The 18,360-nt window shown below is 40.8% G+C and overlaps 1 protein-coding gene across 1 annotated transcript in view; it reads right to left on the bottom strand.

The window, feature by feature from the left end:
• Positions 1-6,792, bottom strand: part of udt (protein undicht) — a 60,091-nt gene extending 53,299 nt beyond the window's left edge. Inside the window, exons 1-4 of the mRNA XM_070090070.1 lie at positions 6,525-6,792; positions 5,876-6,044; positions 5,387-5,523; positions 3,737-3,946 (exon numbers count right to left, since the gene is read on the bottom strand). Coding sequence (XP_069946171.1) covers positions 3,737-3,946; positions 5,387-5,523; positions 5,876-6,044; positions 6,525-6,777 — 769 coding nt within the window. The 5' untranslated portion in view covers positions 6,778-6,792. The remainder of the gene's footprint in view (positions 1-3,736; positions 3,947-5,386; positions 5,524-5,875; positions 6,045-6,524) is intronic.
• Between the last annotated feature and the right edge of the window lie 11,568 nt (positions 6,793-18,360).

Here is an 18,360-nt window from a genome sequence, read left to right as displayed (position 1 = left end):
GAGAATATAGGATTACTCATTACGAATAGATTTTTAGTTAAAAACAAGAGAGGAGAGTTATTAAATGGAGAGATAGAGGTATCAGGAAGATAGAGGGAATATTCTGGGGAACTGTTAAATGTTAATGATAATAAGGAAGCTGTGATTTCGTGTATAGGGCAAGGAGGGATGACATCTTGTAGGAGTGAGGAAGAGCCAGTTGTGAGTGTGGGGGAAGTTCGTGAGGCAGTAGGTGAAATGAAAGGGGATAAGACAGCTGGGATTGATGGGATAAAGATAGAAATGTTAAACGCAGGTGGGGATATAGTTTTGGAGTGGTTGGTGCTATTATTTAATAAATGTATGGAAGAGGATAAGGTACCTAGGGATTGGCAGAGAGCGTGCATAGTTCCTTTGTATAAAGGCAAAGGGGACAAAGGAGTACAAAAATTATAGGGGAGTATGTCCGTTGAGTATACCTGGTAAAGTGTATGGTAGAGTTATTATTGAAAGAATTAAGAGTAAAACGGAGACTAGGATAGCAAATGAACAAGGAGGCTTTAGGAAGGGTAGGGGGTGTGTAGACCAAGTGTTAACAGTGAAACATATAGGTATATAGATAAGGGTAAAGTGGTTTTTGTGGCATTTATGGATTTGGAAAAGGTGTATGACAAGGTGGTTAGGGGGGCAATGTGGCAGATGTTGCAGGTGTATTGTATAGGAGGTAGGTTTTTGTAAGCAGTGAAGTGTGTTTACGAGGATATTGAGACTCAAGTTAGAGTATGTAGGAGAGAGGGAGATTATTTTCTAGTAAGAGTAGGCCTTAGACAAGGATGTGTTATGTCACTGTGGCTGTTCAAGATATTTATAAATGGGGTTGTAAGAGAAATGAATGCTCGGGAGTTTTCAAGAGGTGTGGGGTTAAAAGATAAAGAATCTAACACAAAGTGGGCGTTGCCACAATTGCTCTTTGCTGATGACACTCTGCTTTCGGATGAGTTTGGTAGGGTATGTGAAAGAAGAAAATTAAAAGTGAATATAGGATAGAGTAAGATGATGAGGATAAAAAAAATTAGGTAATAAAAAATTGGATCTCAGATTGGAGGGAGAGAATATGGAGGAGGTGAATGTATTCTGTTAAGGAGAGGACATGTCAGCAGATGGGTCTATGAAAGATGAGGTTAATCATAAAACTGATGAGGGGGAAAAAGGTGAGTGGTGCCTTAGGGGTCTGTGGAGACAAAGAACTTTGTCCATTGATGCAAAGAGGTGAATATATGAGAGTATAGTTATACCAATCTTCTTATATGGGTGTGAAGCATGGGTGGTGAATGTTGCAACAAGAAGGCTGGAGGCAGTGGAGATGTCATGTCTGAGGGCAATGTGTGGTGTGAATATGTGGAAAATTCGTAGTTTGGAAATTAGGAGTTGTGGGATTACTAAACTATTATCCTGAGGGCTGAGGAAGGGTCGTCAAGGTGGAACAAAATAGAATGACTTCGAGTGTATAAATCTGTAGTAGAGGGAAGGCGGGGAAGGTGTCGGCCTAGGAAAGGTAGGAGGGAGGGGGTAAAGAAGGTTTTGTGTGAGAGAGTCTTGGACTTCCAGCAAGCATGTGTGAGCATGTTCGGAGTGAATGGAGGTAAATGGTTTTTAAGACTTGACGTGCTGTTGGAGTGTGAATAAAGTAACATTTATGAAGGGATTCAGGGAAACCAGCAGGCCGGACTTGAGTAATGGAGGGGGGAAGTAAAATCTCCTCACTCTAAAGAAAAGGTGTTAATGTTGCAGGTTTATAACTGTAGTGTAAGTGCGCCTCTGGCAAGACAGTGATGGAATGAATGATGAAAATGTTTCTTTTTTGGGCCACCCTGCCTTGGTGGGAGACGGCCGATGTATTAATAAAAAAAATATATACTTCTTTCAACAAACCGGCCGTATCCCACCGAGGCAGGGTGGCCCAAAAGGAAAAACAAAAGTTTCTCTTTATAACTTTAATGTATACAGGACGAGGAGTTACTAGCCCCTTGCTTCTGGCATATTATTCACTTCTCACAACACACAGCTTACGGAGGAAGAATTCTGTTCCACTTCCCCCTGGAGACAAGAGAAAATAATCAAGAACAAGAACTAGTAAGAAAATAGAGGAAAAACCTAGTGTGACTTAAGTGTAAGTATTAGTAGCAAGACGTACCTGAAATCTTGCATGCTTATAAGACAGAAAAACACCAGCAATCCTACCATCATGTAAAACAATTAATACGGGCTTTCGTTTCACACTCACATGGCAGGACGGTATGTCGTTCCGAATAGGTAAAACTTTCGCTTTTTACTTAAATAGTAATGCTCTTCTTGCCGAATAAGGCAAGCGAAAATTTGTGTATGTAATAATTTCGCAAAAATCATTCTGAACCTAACGAAAAAAAAAATTCATTGTGTTTATTAAATTATTGTAAACATATCTAAAATATACTTAGTTGGATTAGGTTAAGTATTCTAATATTTGTCGAATAGGTAAAATTGGTTAATTAACAAGAACTCATTTAAAATTAAGTTCATTCTAAAATTTCCTCTTATACGTTTAAAGACATGTATATATTTTTCATTTATGTTTATGTAAAAATGAATAATTTTTGCGATAAAAACCTTAGAAAACTTTTCTAACCTTATTACTAATAGCGCAATTTTATTTAGCATAATCCAACTAAATATACTATTTTAGATGAGTTTACAATAATTTAATATGCAAACACAGTGAAATATATTTTTTCCTTAGGTTGAGAATGATTTTTGCGAAATTATTGCATACACAAATATTTGCTTGCCCTATTCGGCAAAAACGTTGCTATTTAAGTCAAATCGCAAGCTTTACCTATTTCGGCACATACAGTGGACCCTCAAATTTAGTAGTGCCATTTCTGTATGCAAAACTATTTTTATCTATAAAATGTATCTTTTTTTAATATTTCCCATAGGAAATAATGCAAATCCAATTAAACCATTCCAGACACCCAAAAATATTAACAAAAAACACATTTTATAGATAATAAAAATAGTTTTGCATACAGAAATGGCTCTACTAAATTCGAGGGTCCACTGTATATATATCCAGAATATGCAACGTTAAACGGGTGACTGTTATTATTCATGTGTTGAATATTAGCATATAAAGCAGCTACAACCTGGCATTATAAAAGAACACCTTCGTTATCTCAATTAACAGTACTCTGTAAGACGTTATGTAGACCTCGTCCATTAAAATTATGCTTAACATGCGTAGACATGACTGATGAATTCGGACCTATAATCAATCATAATACTTCCCTTACAATAAATTCGGTAATCTTGTCAAATAATTTTTTTATAACAGCGAATATAATATCCGAGCGGTTATCAATTAATGTATACATTCATAAATCTATATCTGTTTAGATGCACAGAAAATACCGGAAATTAATTTTGTCAACCAGTCACCAGCGTCGTTACAAGTGCGCTAATTCATTCATGAAAACAGTCGTAACTCCTCTGCTTACTAGTTCTGAGCTGCCCAATATTATTTTTGCCCAGGAGAAACTGTCCAAGAACTTTTTTCCCGCAACTGTAGAACCACAATGCCGTTTATTGCGGATGTTTGTATCTCAATAAGAACTTTGCCAACTTAATAGTCACAGTCAATGCCATATTACTTGAACATACGTCCTTTTACCCAAACACTATCTGTAGCCTTCCCAACAATTAACAGTCTTCATATCCTCACCAGGGGTCATCCGAAACCTGAAGGGGCTGTTCTCTGGGGTCTTTAGAACTGAGCACTCTGGAGTAATTGAGTGGCCCATGTACAGGTCGTCGTCCCTGTTCCTGACGAAGCAGCGATATTTTTCATCCTTCCGTGACTCCTTGGTGTTAGCCACCGCGAAGAAGTGGTTCTTTCCAATGAACCAGTCACCCAGGCAGGAGAATTCCTTGACTGTTGAGGAGGGAGTGGAAGGAGGAGTTAATAAAGTTTATGACTATTATAGACTAAAACCCACGAAATGGTTGTTGCCAACCATTTCATGGTGAAAGATGGTAAACACACACAATACAGCATTGTCAATATACATAGAAACTTTGCAAGACAAGAGAAGAGAGATTAATACTACGCAGTTGGATTGCTATAAGGCTTTAAACAAAATATTATGAATCTTATTAAAAAATGCGACATCCGTATGAGACATTCAGATGTACGATGAAGAAACTGATCTATGAACTAGAGTAGTCAGAGCTAACAAACATTTTACAATTTATAAAATAGCGTAGTCTGAAAGAAAGTATTAGACTGGACAGTTCTAACAATCATCAGTTCTTAAACAAATAGAGCTTTTGGTATATATAAACGGCCTACTGGGTCAATAACGTGAAAATAATGATGACAAAAGCTATTCGTGTTATTAAAAATCTACAATGTATTCTGGCAAGCTGCACTACCATTAAAAGTACACATTATGATCAGAGAAAGTGTAAATCTAAAAGTGAAATCCAAGCTGACGTTAATAAAGCCGATCATCATTAAGTTTGAAACCTATCAGAAAAGTCATTCTGAATCCAACTATACCAATTTCTTATCAGTCACATTAAAATTTCAAATTTGCACATAAATGGTCTAAACTTTTAAAGCTTCTTGCATAATACATCAGTATTAATTTTTTAAGCCGATAAAATGTGATATTCTTTAGTCATTAAATGTTAATCAATATCATTGTTTAAAAATCATGGCAAATAATATCGCCTAATATAGTGACGCCTGACCTCTGGAAAACACATCAGGGCTGAAAATCTCTAGTCCATTAGAAAAGGCATTCTCTATTTATTGCCCAGATTCCAACAATTCCAGGTTTTATAAAAAAAATGGGTGTTACCCAAATTTGCTAGCACAGGAACTAAGCCTAATAGGTAGCATTTGGCCCTAAGATGCATCACCTATTAAATACTGAAAACATTCAGAAGAAACGACTTAAAGGAAATAAAAATTCCATATTATTTTGTACATAAAATTGGCAGCTGTTTACATGCTTGAATTTCACTCTCTACCGTCGTCGAATTAGGAGGCAGCGTTTTCAACATTCTAAGCTACGCCGCAGAGGGTTTTGGAAGTTATCAAGCCATTGCAGGATGCTGGAAATGGGACCTACAACTTTGGTCATGGAGTACCTGAACTTGTCAGTGCACCTGCACATGCTGGTGTACGGCCTAGTAGCCGTACATCGCCGGTGAAATTTTGTACCGAGTGGAATGTGGCCTTCAGTATTATGAACGAAATGAAAACAAAGTTGGAAGAAAAAAAAGGGCTCTGGCACGTACTGAAGGTCTCTTCTGGGATTAACAATATGGGTATATATATTTCCACGGAACATATAATGCTACTCACTTCCAGTGAAGGATTCCTTGATCCCTTCACATTTTTTGAAGCTAATATTGAACTTCTGGTTAGCAATGAGAAACTGGTTGCCAGGTTCCTGGCACGACTGAATCTTTGCCTCTGGACTGTTGCACTCTCCAGTGAAACTGTAAGAAATGGGGATACACTTGAGCGATATTATAGTGGATCATATAAATAAATAAAAAAACTGCAAACGAAAAAAGAAAACAGGAATGCTCTCAAAAATCCCTCTCACTGCTGGCCTCTTAGCATCTGCAATTTTCTTTGGGAACAACAGTGTGTTAACAGTCCTGACCACTAAAGATGAACGATTTGTACCTTCGTTAACAAAGTTACTGCGTCAAGAAAACATGTTCACTATTTCGCTAAATTGAATTTAGTAAGAAAGTTGGCCATATATAACGATAAAAAAAATAATGTGTCGGACCCAAATGCAAACAAGTTTCAGAACCTAGAGGAAAATTTATACCAACTCACCTGAATCTGTTCTGGTAAGCGAACTGCCAGACGCCTTCAATGGCTGAGCGGCAGTTTTTGGGAACGTAGTTCTCGTTAAACATGGTAATGAGACCCTGATTCCGGTCGAGCTCTGCGCACGCCTCATCCAGCGACGGCTTGTAGTCCGGCGAGAAGGTGTTGCATCCAGCTGTACGAACACTGGGTTAGTAGTGGCTCTCTTATAAACATGATTGGTTAGTAGTGGCTCTCTTATAAACATGATTCTCCACTGTTACCTCAACCTATACTGACCCGGTTGTCGCGTTGATATGTCATGGATGTTAAGGACTGTAGTTAAATAGGAGCAGGAAACAGAATAAGTGAAAAAAAAAGTTAAAGATTGCATAGTTTTACCAATGAGTATGTCAAACCACTTTAATGATCGAGTCCACCTTCTTTCCTTCTGGTACTTTCCCATCTGTAGCCACTTTCCATAGTTACAAAAGTAAAGCTTAGTCAGCTTATCAGTCTTCCCATCAACAAAATTCTTTATCGCCCCCCACCCCACCATCCATTCACTCACCGCCATACAAATCTGTTATTTCATCCATTCCTCCAACTTTTCTGCCATCAACCCCTTATCTATCACCCAGCTTAAACAGCCATTAAATAAATCCCTACTACTTACTAGCACTCTTCTCCAGGACGTTCACGGTGCGAATGTGGAAGCGGACACAGAAGAAACAATCGCTGGAGCGGAAGAGGAGAGCCTTGTAGTCGTTGCGGTATACCTTAATAGCAACACATTGTCCAAAGCCCGACATGGTTGTATCGTCAATATCCGTGATGGTGTTGTGACCCTTCTCAAAGCTGAACCACGTACCTCGTAGCAGGAACGGGATCTCGCAGTTTCCCTGAGCTTCTGTAGGAATGGAAAGCATTATTACTATGGGCACCTGGAGGTTAAGTTATATTAAGGAACTTGGGGCTAGGTACAGGTCTCAAGAGATTATTATTACATACATAGGGAAGCGTTAAACCCATAGATATCCTTACCGGCATCAAGGAACTTCCTTTGAGGGAAAAAAATAAGGATCGTAAAACCGAATACAGTTTAAAAGACTTTATAGCGGTTGTGTCCTCTGTAAGGGGCGCAATATATATTATGTATACTCTAAGTATAAATTACCTTTTCATATAATTTTATATTGCTGATGTTTTCATTAATAGCTAAAATGAAAATATCTTGCTTTAATATTTTATATTAGCCCATGTATATAGGTAGGATTTACACCTCTCACTGTGCTCGCTGGTTGGAGAATTGCGGTTCGCTGTCCACTCTCAGAAACTGCTTTGCTAACTACCGGATCGCTTGTGTCAGGTGGAACCTGGCGCCGTCGCTGGAGTAAGCAATGGCTAGTCACATGATCGCACCTGATATTGGAGCTGCTGTCCCGACCTCACCCTCTCTCTGCAGCATCTTCTCGTTTGAGAATCATCTTTCTCTCTCTAGATCTGTTTCCTCCTTGTTATTGATTTTTTGATAGAGTATGTTTTTGTTGTAGATCCAAAACACAATTCTTGCAGCTCTGTTCACAGAGCGTAGTTCAGACTTGGTGATTTTTGACGTTTTGCACAGGTAGTTTCGTCAAGAGATACTGTTTAACCCTGGTCCCAGGCTAAAGCTTGTGACCAACTTTAATATATAAAAAATGGTTATAACTATCACAATAATTTTTAAAGGGGTAGACCAGTAAACCAGTGGAAGGCCTCGGTCAGATGAACAAAAGCTCCAACAGCGGGTCTTCATCTGACAAAGACCTGCATCAGGAAACACTTGTCCTGTTTCCTGACGAGCCTTATCTAACATAACCAACTTTGTTGTGGCATTACGTACCGTCGTAGTCAGGGAGTTTTATGTCATTTATGGAGGATTTGCGATGGTCACTAAGTCGAGTCGAGTCTTTCCGAGCCATAACGAGCACTTTGAGCACATACACACATTCTCACACATTTTTGTGCGTACTTACATTTTTCATTTGAGTATAACTCGTCATAGCTGCGTACCAGATAGTACTTAAGAGTCGTACTGTTACAAAACGTGCCATCAGCACTAAATACTATATACACAATTTAACATTGTTATTAATGTATACCCAAGTACACTCAAAAGAAGTGTAGGAGCTTATATCCTATATTATTCCCCATGTATTAATTTTTTGAATATCCACCTTGACAACTTTACTATTAAAGATCTCAAATTATATTTTGTTAAGTTTTTGTTCTGCCATTTGTGATCCCAATGCAATAAAATTTTACTTAATTTAATAAAAGAATAACTGGACCAGAATATTCTCTGACACGCTGTTACAAAACCAGAAACAGGATGGATGTTAGGAGGATCAATAAGTTGACCTTATAGTATTCTCTGGAGATGTCTATACATTATGGACCCTTCAGGGGAGGTTCCTTGACGCTGGTGAGGGGCTCTTGATCTAGGGAATTGGATCTGTTCTCCGGTTCCCTGAACTGAACCTGAACACCTGCCATTCCCCCAGGTGCTGTATAATCCTACGGGTGTAGCGCTCCCTCATGATTATATCAAGACATAACTAGAAGACCTGAACCCTTGGGCCTCTGTGGAACACATAAATATACCCAACGCTTCTTCAGTGCTAAAGGTCACCTTCACTGACGTCAACATGGTTACCCGAGCTCTTGCCGAGGGAATGGCAATCCATTAATTACTTCCACATCAACCCAAAATACGTTGAGGCCGAGAGATTCCACCACATCATGCAATGCTACAACTGCTACTCTTACTTGCCTACCGCCCAGGACAGTCCTCTCAAGGATAAAAAAAATTCTGCTCGACCTGCGGCAGTGAAGGACGTGATTTCAAGGCGTGATCCACCACCACTCCACTAAGATGCCTGAATTGTAAGAATGATCACCACTCTTTCGCTGCTAAATGCCTAATGAGAAGAGAAAGTCTCAAGAAGAACCTTGAACAACAAAAGAAAACTGCAGTATCTGCAGCATATGCTGCAATCAAAAAACTGCAAGGAGATACCACCAAATTAAGGCCACTCAAACTTCCTCCTCCACCACCAGCACATTACCGCCAATACCTGCCGATGAAACTACAAAATCTACTATTTCATGATGTATGCTCATATGCACAACCTGGCCATACCTGAATCCTTCAACACCACCATCAATGGACTCTTCAGGCTAAACAACATGCCCAGCTTTACATTCCCTGATTCTCCACCTTCCTCAGACATCAAGACCACAACAAATATCGTTAATATCTCAACACCTGCAGCTCCTCCACCATCATCATCTACATGTGCCGAGCCGCCTCACAGTCCCACCAATGAGACGCTTCCACTTACTTCCTCCATCAAGCAAACGGACTAATCAGAGACCTCAACCTAGTCTCACGCTTCAGCTGCAAACACCAATGACTGCCCACCAACGACTGGAACAGCTACTGCTACTCCCCAAGCACCAGCACTTCAAGGGGACAACTCGCCAGAGCAAAGACCTGTCCACATCCACCATATAAGTACGCCAAATGGAATGGCTTAAAGTTCTACACAACGAACCAATACAGTGATGCTGTGTATTGCAAAGAACTCCACACTCGACTCCGTGAGGGAACAGTCAAGTTCATTGGCGAGCCTGAATATCTAAGCGGCGCCGAAGAAATGCTCGAGAACATCACAATTTCTAGAAGACGACTACACCAAGACAAGAATTATCCAAGTATCCAGAACGAAATTTAGAAATATTAAGAACTTTACCGCCCACTAGCAGGCTTCCTTCCACCAATAATCATGAAGTTGAGCTTCCCCAGCGCTCTGGCTGCTGCCTAAAGCTGGGGTGTGACTTTAGAGGACACTTTAATAGTCGTTTTCTTCGCCCTTCTAAGACACTCCCGTGACCCGTGACTGGTAGCCAAGGCCGGGTCACCATCTGGATAAGACCCGGCCGGCAAATGTACCGGCGAATAAAGGTGTTTTTCTTTGTATTTACAAAACACTAGAACCTTTCAGTTATTCAGCACTTGAAACATATTCCGTTGGTAAAATTATATAATTTACACTTTCATTACCAAATTGCTACAGTCGGGACAATTTACTCTCATAAAATTCAATTATTTTTTTATCGCATTCCGCAATTCACATCCATAAAACGTTCTATATCATCAGCAAATTTATTACACAAAGGGATCATATCTCCACTGTTTATGACGAAAGAAATTCTGGGTTCTTTGTCAGGCAAGCACCCTGTGGGAAGTGAAACCCTTCTTATAGAAGGTCCTACTATTGATTCTGGCATGAATCACAAACCCCGCCGTTCACCACAGTGTTAAGGTGCACCAGCTTTGGGTAAGGATGGAGGAGAATGGGGAGTGAGATATGTGCCCGACCCTTAATCGATAGAAATTAATTTAGAGTGAAAATTCCACATTCTTCGAAAACCTGACTAACTTGGCTTAAAGTTAGTACAGCACGTGCTCATTATAGCCTCCTTCACCGTGGCATCTGCTTTATAATTTCCCAAGACATTAATATTATCTGGAACAGACAGGAAAATAACTATGCCATATATAAACAAAATAATGTAGATCTTAAAATTACTGAATGTGAAAAGGATTTAGGAGTTCTGGTTTGCAGTAATCTGAATTCCAAGACAACAGTGCATAAGTGTTCGTAATAAAGCCTACTGGCCCATGCGAGGTAGGTCCAAGTCGCGTACCGACTTACGTCACTGACTCGACGTAGTCAGGTCTAAGTCACATCCACTTAAGGAGCACGGCATCAGACTTGATAGCACAAGCTTCATATCAAGAATCATATATAATAGAAGTCTTCAACTCTATATTTTTGGTTAGGCTTCATTTAGATTATGCTGCGCAGTTCTGGTCACCGTATTACAAAATGGATATAAATGCACTGGAAAACGTACAGAGGAGGATGACAAAGTTGATCCCATGTATCAGAAATCTTCCCTATGAGGATAGGCTGAGGGTCTTGAAACTGCACTCTTTAGAAAGGCGTAGAATTAGGAGGGGATGTAATTGAGTTGTATAAATGGAAAACAGGAATAAATAAAGGGGATGTAAATATCATGCTAAAAATATCTAGCCAAGACAGGACTCGCAGCAATAGTTTCAAGTTGGAAAAATCCAGATTCAGGAAGGATATAGGAAAGCACTGGTTTGATAATAGAGTTGTGGATGAGTGGAACAAACTCCCGAGTACCGTCATAGAAGCTAAGACGTTGTGTAGTTTTAAAAATTAAGTTAGATAAACACATGAGTGGGTGTGGGTGGGTTTGAGTTGGACTTGACTGGCTTGTGCTAGCAAGTCTGATGCCGTGCTCCTTAAGTGGATGTGACTTAGACCTGACTACGTCGAGTCAGTGACGTAAGTCGGTACGCGAGTTGGACCTGCCTCGCATGGGCCAGTAGGCTTGCTACAGTATTCCGTCTTGTGTTCTTATGTTACTGTGCCACAAATTTAGGTCGGCTAAACACTTCAGCATCTTTCATTCCACCGGGTGAATGTAGTCCTACTGGGTAATAAAAAATACATACTGCTCATAAGGAAGGCACACACCACAGCAGCACACACACACACAGTAGGTTGCCTAACTCGGGATCGGGTAAACGAACAGTCACCATCTTCAGAATGGAAAACATATAGCCACTGGAAGCAGCCCGCTACGTGATGGTGCTCACTCCCAACTAAACCTAAGGACAGATCACCCTAGGGCCTAGAAGTATACGTTTACAATTTTACTTAAAGCATCAACATACAAGAAGACACTGATTCAGTCAGGAATAGTACCGAAAACATCATCAATAGCTGGAAATAAACATGTAGTCGTCACAAATGCTCCCTATGAGAACCTTTCCTTCCTGGGAAAACTTCCTTGGGTAACACAAACAAACTCTTATATTGAATGATCTGTTAGTCAGAAACTCTTGGAAAAATCCGGGACAGTTGGACTGGCAGTCACAGAGTCCGGGGGATGTGGCAAGAAATGAGAAGCCTCCACAGTGTCATAAGTTTTCTTCGGGTCGAAGAATTCCTCCAAATTATAAAGGTTCTTTGCAGTACCCTCCTGGATATCATCAACCAGTCAAACTATGTAGCCATTCACTGACCCTTAATTGTAGCAGTGAAGCTGCACAGAAGAGAGGCAGCCTTCTGTCCAGATATCAGATGTACATACAATATACTCTTCAACAACTTGCTGATGCACCACATCAGAGATTGGACAGTAGCTCGCGGCTTCCTTGGAGTCCCCACCATGCATGGGAAGAGCTAGAATCACAGACTGCTGCCAGCTGTAGGGCACTTCACGTCTCCAAATACCAATATGTTCAATGAAAAAAATTGTTAGGGAGAGAGGTACGAGGTGCCACATGTCACAGTGGAACCCATCCTTCCCTAGCACCGTAAAGGTGAGGCCGACAATGCAATGACATTCCAAACAATAAATCACAAGGCTACCCACTGTCATTCACATTTGGCAAAGACTATCTTCTGTTGTCTCCTGGCTTGGAACTAGATTTACTTCTGACACTTCAAACAGAAACCCTCAGCAAATTTGTTGGCTAGCCCGTCGCGCTAGCCACTAGACCAGCTAGCTGGTCTAGTGGCTAGCGCGACGGGCTGGAGTTTTGAGACTCTATGACCGCGGGTTCAATCCCGGCCGGGGGTATGGTTTAAAATCTGGGTAGTTTACTCAGGAAATACTTCTCAGTTATCTTCCTGATATTATTCTATATTCATCCCAGAGACGTATTCTGGTTAATCCTCACCGTGTAACATACCACTTTATAAATAACACCCGTTGGCAAGTAAGTGTATTAAATAACAAATAGATTATTAGGTTATAAAGCAATCCAGCTTTCTCAGAGGATGGGACCACTTTAAAATTCTAGGAACAAGACCTGTTTGAGCTGCTGTTAGAAGACTTTCTTTGGGAGGAAACATCAGACATTCCTTTATGAGGTAAAGTATCTAGTGCACTGTCCCCCAATCAGAGACACAGGACCTGTGTTCCCTGGATTTTGGCGAGAACTTAGCATTCACCTTCCTGTCCTGTGGGCCAGAGTACGAATCAACCCTTTGGAAGCTGAGCATCTGACACACTACAATAGCTGAGAATCGCTCTCCTCAGTGTTTCGAGTCCTCTTTTGTCGTGCTTCTAAATTCCCTCAGAGTCAGAGGACACCGAAGTAAATTTGGCTTCAGCACTCTTATACGACACCAGAAGCGTGGACACCTGGCTACGAGTCATGAGCTATTATGGGGGGTAACTGAAGCTAGCATTCCAGACCAGGCACCCCAGAGGAGCCCCTGTACAGTGGTGAGAGGCGAGTGACCCTTGCAGGAAACAGGATGTTTCTCCCTCTCATCCTGTACCTTCACCTGTACCCCCATCCCCCTGGTATACACACTCACATCAAGCCCTATGTCAGGATAGCATCCCCAGAAAACTCCAGGCCCCCTAGAAGTTGGGAACTTAGAAGGTGAAGCCACCGGCAAGGTGCCCGAAGGCTAGACAGGAAGAATTCCCGAGGGAGGGAAAAGGCTGTCCCACCGAGGACTCCCACAGCAGCCGAGGTCCTGTGGCTAGAATGCAGGAATATATCCTCCTACTGGGCTCTGCAGACTCCATCGTCTCAATATATGCATACCACAGCAGTGCAATTTCTCTTTTGTGTATCACATGCATTCCGTCATCAGTTTTTAGGAATCCCCACAGCTGTGAGAATTTCCTTCTTTCGAGGAAAACTTCTCTGACCCTACCCGAGGCTCAGCCCAGGATGGCTCACCCAGAATTAACAGAGCAAGACTAAGTGAAACTGCAGATAAAACATTAACAACATAAGGTCAGTAATGGGCGAAGCTGTTGTGTAGTGTACCAAGAGATGCACACTATCAATATCAATCACTACCCCAAGAACTGCAGGTAATACTTCTGCTGTCAGACAGCAACCGAATGAACCAGCCTACATGTTAGCCGGATGATCACCCAAGATGATCCACCCAACGGACCAATCCACTTTGTGTGGACCACCTCAGCAATGCAAATCACTAGGAACACAGAGTAACAGACAATGATCTATTCCATAATGCCCCACAGGAAATTTGAATTAAGACAAATTTCCACTACAAAGCCAAATAAAGGAGGGAAAGAGATAAGGTGACCCAGCATTGAAGGCCTCATTTGCAGGTTCTCGCACCTGGAGCCTTTCACACCTGGAGCCCTCATACCTGAAGCCTCTCTCACACTTGGAGGCTCATGAGTATTTGTATTTTTTGCCTTTATGTTCAGTTGCCATAGCTTTTGAGTTGGAAGATCATGCACATCGCAGTTATTTGATAATTATAACAAAATTACTAAGGCCTTTGATGGAAAATAAAATATTATGACATACACGGACTTTGCAAAGGTATTTAGCAAATGCTACCAAGATGTGATTATAGCCATTGACCTTATTTTATGGGCTGTCAGGAAAAGCAGGACGTTGGATATTTAGTTTCTTAAATAGAGTACAAAGAAGAAGCAAACAAAATCTGATCTTAGCAAAGTAAAGAGTTTAGTACCCCAAAGTATGTTCCTTTCGCCTATACCGTTTCTCATCCTCAAAACAAATTAAAATATTACCCACAGCTTCCTGTTATTATTTGATGACGATATTAAAACGTTTTACTTCATAAATTAATTTATTAATCTAATATTCACAAAGTGCAATGCTCATATGGATCACAGAGCATTGTAAGACTGAGGGCAGCTAACAAGCAGGATTTAGTCCCACAGTTTCAATGCAAGCATCTTGTGGCTCCGCACTGAAGGTTAGGTTTTATAAAAGGAATTCTGGCCAAGTGAGGGCGCCGAAGAAAGACCGGGGATGAATTCTGCTTGCTCTTTGAAAAGTTTTATAATTTAGTTTACAGGTATTTAACCACCAACGACCTGACAAATTTCACAGTGAGTCACCGGGCGCTTCTCCATGTGAATATTCTGTGTTTTTCTTGTATGGCCAATAAGCTGTCACATGAGAATTATCTTCCAAATACATCAGTGATGAAAAAAGAGTCAACAAGGTATTACAATTTCAGCAATAACAGATTTTTCTCTAATCCAGCGATGCTACCCGGGATCCTGAATGCTCCTGAATAAAACTCAAAAATAGTCAGAAAATGGCAGATCCCTGCACGAGAAATAAGTTCGTGGAACATGCAAATTAATTGCCATAAACACCAGAATAGTCAGGGAACCAGGAAAAGACAATGTCTATGTTTGCTGAAGAGGCAACACAGCGCTGAATACAAAGAACAATGAAATGCAATGAATTAAAACTATGAAGAGCTTGCGACTCACTTTGAGAGTTAGAATCTACAACAGAGAAAAACATGGAAGGAGAAACATTGTGAATGACAACTGCTACAAGTCCATACGACTGCCATGAAAATATCAGCTACATCCAGTAAGCGTGCTTTAAACATATAGGACTTTGAATGGGGACGAGCGACAGGAACCGAGACAGAGATGCAATCTTTGGTGGACACAGAACATGGAATGAATAGCTGTTGAAGCACACGAATGCACCCACTGCCCTTAATCAAGTTGAGACAGCACCTAGGCTGTACGAAACGGAAGAACGTCCCTGTCAGCTTATCAGGTAAAAACAAGACAACTTTTTTAAAATTGTGTGTGCTATGAGACTCAGGGTTGTCACATGTAATTTCCATAACATCCTCCAGAGGTCAGGCCAAGAAATTCACTATTTTGGCAGTCTTGGACAGTACAAGACGTGGAAAAAATGGGCGTCGAATAAATATAAACGAGTCCGTTTTCGATACTAAGAATATGAAGCTATGTGATGTAGCTCACTGAAAAGCACAGTCATTTGTACTTTTTAAGGAGGTGGACACTTGTTAGATATTTGTGCCAGAACAAAGTCAAATTCATCCACACATAATGCATCCTTATGGGATGCCTCTTGCTTAAACAAAGTCAGAAGAGAAGTTGTTACTGATCCGGACACTAAAGTATGGCTGTCATAAAGTCTAAGAATAGATCTGACAAGATATAACGCCGTCTTTTGCAAGTCAGTGATGATTGCCATCTATTAGAAAGGCCCCTTCTGCATCCAAACTGGTGTGGGGATTTGGGGATTTACAGATGTGTCTCAAAGTGCTACACTAGTCTTCTGGTGACAAATGTAACTAGTGAGCTATGGATGGATAACAGGAGGGATCGTAGCCTGACATATTCATTTTCCAACGAGGAAGGACCATAGTCGACTTCCACTGTCTAGGTACCACTTGTGCAGACCAAAAACGACTGAGACAGATAATAGGTCTATGTTGAAGTATGAGAACATGGATAACAAAAAGGCACAATACCGTGACTGGAACGATACACAAATAACCCGCACATAAAAGACAGAATAGGTCTATGCTGAAGTATGAGAACATTGTATTGTAGCTTAGACTACAAGATTATTTATATTATTAAAAAAGGATTTAAGTAGGTTTCCAAATGGCAAGCTACGTAAGCGAAGTGACGTCCCTTTGTATTCGTGACTTCAGCTGAATGTATTAATTCCACACCAGCAATGTTACGAATTGGAGCTGCTTCAGAAGTGTACTGGCTCACTAATTTTCGCATCTTTTTCCATGCAGCACTCGGAGTAGTAGATTTAAAATGAAGACTTTAGTACACCAACAAGCATGCTTGGCTACTCTTAGGGTATGTCGGGCATGTGCTCGGATTTGTTTCAAGCCCCGGCGGTCAACACACAGCGATTCCAGCTCCTGAAAGAAGACCTGCAACAAATAAATGTAACAATTCCATGGAGGAGGTATGTATCTGCGATACATGTGAAGAGACCAATTTAGACAGCCACCGAGAGCGGCCAGATCACTATCATGAAGATCGTTTACAACTGCCCGAAGTCTAACACCACAGACGTTACGAAAAGTGAGAGCACTTTCCAGGGCCTTCATATGTCGAAATCCCAGGACATTAGGGTAAATGAGTAAGAAACGAAAGATTCCAATAAATTATCACAAGTCACAAAGGGACACAACCCAGAGGAAATGATGTCAATTAAATCCTCCTAAAAGTGTTGACTCAGATAAATATAAAACTAAATATTGTTGGGTATTTGAAAATAAGGAGTGAGAGTTGTACACAGATTGTGTACAACTAATTTAAATAAACACGGACTGCAGTATTATATAGTGGTGTCTGAATAAACAGTGTGGAACACACAATATCAGTGTACACTAAAGTGCGCTTTCATTACAGGAAACATCGATTAAAGATAAACATATTGTTAAAGATTTTAGAAAGTTAGAAACTCGGGGAGGTTTACTTTCGACCATTATTATTATAATCAAGGGGGAAGCGCTAAACCTTTAAGATTATACAGCGCCTGAGGGGGGGATGTGGAAGGTATTCAGGTTTAATTCAGGGAACTGGAGAACAGATCCAATTCCCTAGATCAAGAGCCCCTCACCAGCGTCAAGGAACTTTCCTTGAGGGGTAGTTTCTAACAGACAAACGCACAGGTGAAAAAGATCAACAGCTGGATCTCTTCCCGATTTCTGATGTATTTTCTGATATTCCATTTTAAAAGAGTTTAAAAAAAAACCAAAGTCAGTAAAGATTATGCCAGAGAGTGATTGATAAAGTCAGGCTGTCGTGGAAATGGGTTCAAGTTCACTAAAGACATACGTTGTGTGGACTGTAAGACAGAATTGGGAGAACACTAGGATTGCGGTTACATTAGCGAATCTTTGAGCAATGTCACTGGGCGATGATCGGAGTCTGAGGAATCAAAATATATAGAGCAATGTATGTCATGTACGTAAGCAAGCTGAAATGGCTTCTATTGTTTCATCAGTGGAAGGGTAGAAAACAGTGATGTAGTAGGTGCCAGAGATGGAATAAAATTGATATGGGATAAGGGACTGTAAAGGAACTTTTTAGTGTCGGCACATTCAACGTAGGGATCTGTAAGAACCCTGAAGATTTCTTAGGAAGAGAAAGGAAGGGACTGCAGAAATAACTAGAGTGGAAGATTGTACAGGACAGACATACCTGAGAAAGAGAGAAAAAGAGGTCATGGGGTCTTGAAGGACTCGAGAGTCTGTAGTAGAATTGGACGACTTTTTGTGAACCTCCAACAAAAGTACCTGAAGAGCAGAGACAGTAAGATTGTCAGAGTTATGTTAAATTTGAAATCGAAATAGATGCTTTAGAGGAAAGTCCTTTGTATCCATTATGTGTAAGAGCTGAGAAAGAGGTGTCTGTATTCGACAGAAGTCGGGAAACCAAGCGAATATATATCTTGGGTAGACCCTTGCGAAGATGTTTCAGGGCCTGGCGCACACACACGCCCTCCTTTTCCTTCAGGTGAATTTCACGTTCCTTAAGGAATAAAGGGCTCGAGCGGGAATGATCATGGTGAGCCTCAGCAC

The sequence above is a fragment of the Cherax quadricarinatus genome, chromosome 30 (genome assembly GCF_038502225.1).
Source record: "Cherax quadricarinatus isolate ZL_2023a chromosome 30, ASM3850222v1, whole genome shotgun sequence".
NCBI classification, from domain to species: Eukaryota; Metazoa; Arthropoda; class Malacostraca; order Decapoda; family Parastacidae; genus Cherax; species Cherax quadricarinatus.
Note: the sequence above shows the minus strand (reverse complement) of the source record. Positions and strands in the feature narration are given on the sequence as shown.